Below are 3,952 nucleotides of genomic sequence, written 5' to 3' on the forward strand. Positions count from 1 at the left end.
TGACAGTAAATACCCAGCAGGCATAGTGCGAAATACCATCCTTCATAGCGAATGCTTCTCGATTTATTTGTGCCTGCCATCACCTGATCACCGTATACTTGCCTCCATAAGTCAGGTCAATTGAACCGGTGGCTGTGCCAGTGGTTCCAATTTTGGAGTATGGTGTTTCCTTGAATACGCAGCCCAACAGAATGCTAATATTAAGGGCCACATATCATAGAGCATATTTAAAGGGATCATTGTCACCATTAGGATAAAGGTACTACATAGCCCTTTTCGAACAGAAAACGCTGGAGCAAGAAGAGCCCATTTCACCCAGAATTCCACTTTGTTCCATAGCAAGACAATAGCGCTCATGGCACAGATCACAATGGCAGTCTTAGGAGCAACTGGAGCTAACACCGTATAGACGCCTAGTGCAAAGGCAGCTGTCAAGGCAGTGATGGAAGTTTGAATGAAACAATAGGATACGCGTAGGTACACTCTGCGGCTCCCTAAGCGAACCATAGGAATTCCAGAATGCATGAAACCAACAGTAGCTATTGTGGAGCAAATGAAAGCTAATGTGTTGGCCACCATGAATGCATCAAAAGCATAACTCCCAGCAAGTGTTGGTGTACCTCCATTTGGGTGATCATCTTGTATGTATCCACCAGGCAGGGCAAAAGTTGCACCGAATGTCACAGTTGCAATTAAAACAGAGCCAATAGACAGAGTTTGTGTTGAATCTTTCAAGTCATCCAATTCTTTGGTATCATCATCTGATTTTACTCTATGAATATCTTTATATTTTTCAATCATATGGTCCCTGCGAGAAACACCATTCTTAGCGCCGGCATTAAAGAGTGCATAGCATATCCGGCTTTCGGAGTTCTGTAAACCAAAACAAATGGGGACAAAAAAAACTATGCAGATTCAGTTATTTACAGTACCTTCAGACAGCCAAGCTTAAAGAAAACGGAAAGATTAGATTACCATAGAATGATGCATCCGTGGGGGAATTTTATTCCGTGCAATATCTTGAGGAGTTTGCCCTTCTGCATTTGTTAAATTCAAACTTACTTCCCGTCTCCCAAGTAAAGCAGAAAACATACTAAGACTCCCAGACTGGACAGCCAGGTGCAGTGCAGTGTTGCCATCGTTGTCTTGCATATTCAAAATCCATGCCAGCGATCGATTGCCGCAAGCATAATTGACCACCCCCACTTCCTTTTTCTCCACAGCAACGTGAAGGAAAGTCCTCCCCTTAGCGTCACGCAAACCGGCGCTACTAGGACACCTCTTAACAAACATGGCGACGTTCAAACTTTCACCAACAGATGCAGCTACGTGAATGGGGAATAATCCATTGCGATCTGATTGATACAGTGCATCCGGGTTAGCATCGAATACTTGCTGAAGTTGCGGACATACTGCGCTTCTCAGCCACCGCTGCACTGACAGAGCAGCAGCGGCAAAATGAAGAGGCGTGCTCCCGTTTTCATCCTTGTCTTTAGCAAGGTCCTTCTTCCATAGAAGCAGCATTTTTGTAAGAGCTGAAAACGAGATATTTATTTTAAAGAAAATTGGAAAAGCCGCCCAGAAGTCAGTCCAAGATACAAGTATGCTCGTACAAGTTCAATAGTTGAATTTAGCACTCTAAATCATGTTAGGTATAATTTTGTGTCCTTTGCAAAGTTGAATATTTTTCTTTGTATTAAGGGAACAAATAACCTATTTTGCATTGGAAGACTAGATATGATGTCATATATCGACGGACAAGACTATTAAAACAATATGCCGTGTATTTTTAGATGGACAGAGTAAATTTCTTGACCAAATAAAATGAGGGCCTGTTTGTAATAGAAGGACTGCTCTAGAATTATTTTTTTTTTATGATAGAGTTGAAATTTGAGTTAAATCCTAAGGATTTGGATATCAGCTTTCAGTCCAATTGACCTGGCGTGAATGTTTTTGTTTTGAGCTAGGTCATGTGAATCATAATAATTGAGTGGCAAACCAAATTATAATACAGATGAAAATATAACAATGAAGTGATTCAAATAGGATTACATAGATTTCATCTGTTATCAGACATTCGCAAAAGTAACTCATATATGTTATGGTTAAAATAAAAACCATTAGTTCCTTCATTTTTCAAAGTTAGCCTTGTAATGCTTAAAACATACTCTTATGTCTCTAAGCAAAAAGTTGGAATGGAGCAAATGCTTATAGTGATTAGTGAGTACCTCCGGATCGAAGAACCGCAGCGTGCAACGCATTTTGCTCATTTGGCCCCAAATACGATAGGTCATTATCTTTACTCTTATCATATAGTGTTTGTGCTATGACTTCCTTCTCTAGCATCACGGCGAGGTACAATGGTGAAGAGCCCTTTTCAGGAAACCTAGCCAATTCTGAATCTGCTGTCAGTAGCACCTCAACCAGATAATTATCTCCAACGCGGACAGCATCGTGCAAGACCGTTTCCTTACTCTCATTCTCCTTTCTCAGCAAGTCCTTCACTATATTGTCACCATATTCACTTCTAGCTAGATCAATGAGATGAGAAACCATTTGGGATTTCGCAGTCCTGGCAGCACAATGCAATGGCGTGTCACCCTTGTTATTTTGCTTGGACAGAAGGTGTTTGGCCATGTCCTTAATGAAGGTCGCACACTCCTTGAAGTTGTCATCATCCCCATTGGCGGCCACCACATGTAGCATGGTGTCCCCCGCAACTGTGACATCCTCTAGAAGCGACGCTGCGGATGGTGCTTGCATGTTAGCGCCTTCTTCTACATCGTCAGAAGATCGCAGCTTTGCCAAGTTTCTGTGGTTGCAGGTACTTCCAGGGTCAAAAACTTATCGACTCCATCAAAAAGAAAAATGCTTCATGAAGTTTACGCATCACAGTTGGAACTGTGTCAGATGCGTTTGTCGTATTACCTGTTGAGAAGAAGATCCAGTTTCTCCCGATCGCCGTTGCATGCCGCTGCTAGCAGCAGCGGATGCATGCACGCCGGGGAAGGCTTCACCGCTGGAGCCTGGTTGCTCGTCATCACTATCACCATCGTGCTAATGTCCTCCCTGTTCAGTTTATCCTTCAGCCGCTGGCAGTCGCCACGGTCTGTAGCCACCATCAGTTTTGCATCCATGGCCATTGCCGGAGCATTCTTTGCCACCATTGCCAAGCTAGGAGGCTCGGCTTGAGTGGTCGACGCCATCACCACCACCAGGTTTGCAACTCTCCCTTGCACTTCCTGGTTACAAAAGTTGGATATTAAACGTGTGAGAGGTTATGTGTTCAGTGCCAATCCTGGGACATTCTTATACTGCATCACCGTATTCGTTGGAACCTTGGCTTTATTCCCACGTGCAATCCGTTTCATGTTTGCATCAGAATAGCTATCTACATTTGGTTAGGTTGTATTTGTACGTATACATCATTCCACCATTCCTTCTTATTTGGTTCTATTCTTGTGCTCCTTTTGATTTATCAGACGAATCAGATCTTGGTACCGTTTGGTGACAGGGACGTTAAAGCCCAATTCTGGATTTGATTTTTCTTCTATTCATAAATGAAGTACTTTTCGTAAATCAAGTAGAATCTCTTTTACATTTTGCTGAACCATAGCCCTTTTCTGGCAGCAATTTGCAGAGGCACATTAATATATCACCCTGCTATTCAAGATGTAAATTGGAGTCAGCAGTTCGATAAAAAGGCTGATTTTTTTTTTCCAAAAAACTAATAAGAAACGAAACAGAGGTTCCGAATCCGTTATGGATAGTACTCTTATTTTTCTTGCAATACAAAACAATGCTAACAACTTTTCCCGACGGTTCCTTTGCAAGTGGCCAAGGTTTTAGAGTATATTTGGTTAAATATATATCATAACTATAGGTAATGACATTGTTGGGAATTATGTTAATGTTAAGTTACAAAAAATGTCAGGAAATATATTAATTTATA

The 3,952-nt window shown here is 41.8% G+C and overlaps 1 protein-coding gene across 1 annotated transcript; it reads right to left on the reverse strand.

The window, feature by feature from the left end:
• Nucleotides 1-413: 413 nt before the first annotated feature.
• Nucleotides 414-3,262, reverse strand: LOC133896904 (uncharacterized). The gene is made up of 6 exons (XM_062337539.1): nucleotides 2,929-3,262; nucleotides 2,229-2,812; nucleotides 1,063-1,535; nucleotides 933-947; nucleotides 505-873; nucleotides 414-428 (listed from the first exon to the last, which is right to left on the reverse strand). The coding sequence occupies exons 1-6, from the start codon at nucleotides 3,204-3,206 to the stop codon at nucleotides 414-416; spliced, it is 1,734 nt and encodes a 577-aa protein (XP_062193523.1). The 5' UTR covers nucleotides 3,207-3,262.
• Nucleotides 3,263-3,952: the final 690 nt, after the last annotated feature.

Source organism: Phragmites australis, chromosome 17 (genome assembly GCF_958298935.1).
Source record: "Phragmites australis chromosome 17, lpPhrAust1.1, whole genome shotgun sequence".
NCBI lineage: Eukaryota > Viridiplantae > Streptophyta > Magnoliopsida > Poales > Poaceae > Phragmites > Phragmites australis.

Excerpts from the sequence above, each read along its gene's own strand:
- LOC133896904 (XM_062337539.1), bottom strand. The coding sequence starts at position 3,206 with ATGGCGTCGACCACTCAAGCCGAGCCTCCTAGCTTGGCAATGGTGGCA. Across the intron at positions 2,813-2,928 it reads CTGGATCTTCTTCTCAACAG|AAACTTGGCAAAGCTGCGAT; the intron begins GTAATACGACAA and ends CTGCAACCACAG. Across the intron at positions 1,536-2,228 it reads TGCGGTTCTTCGATCCGGAG|CTCTTACAAAAATGCTGCTT; the intron begins GTACTCACTAAT and ends TCTCGTTTTCAG.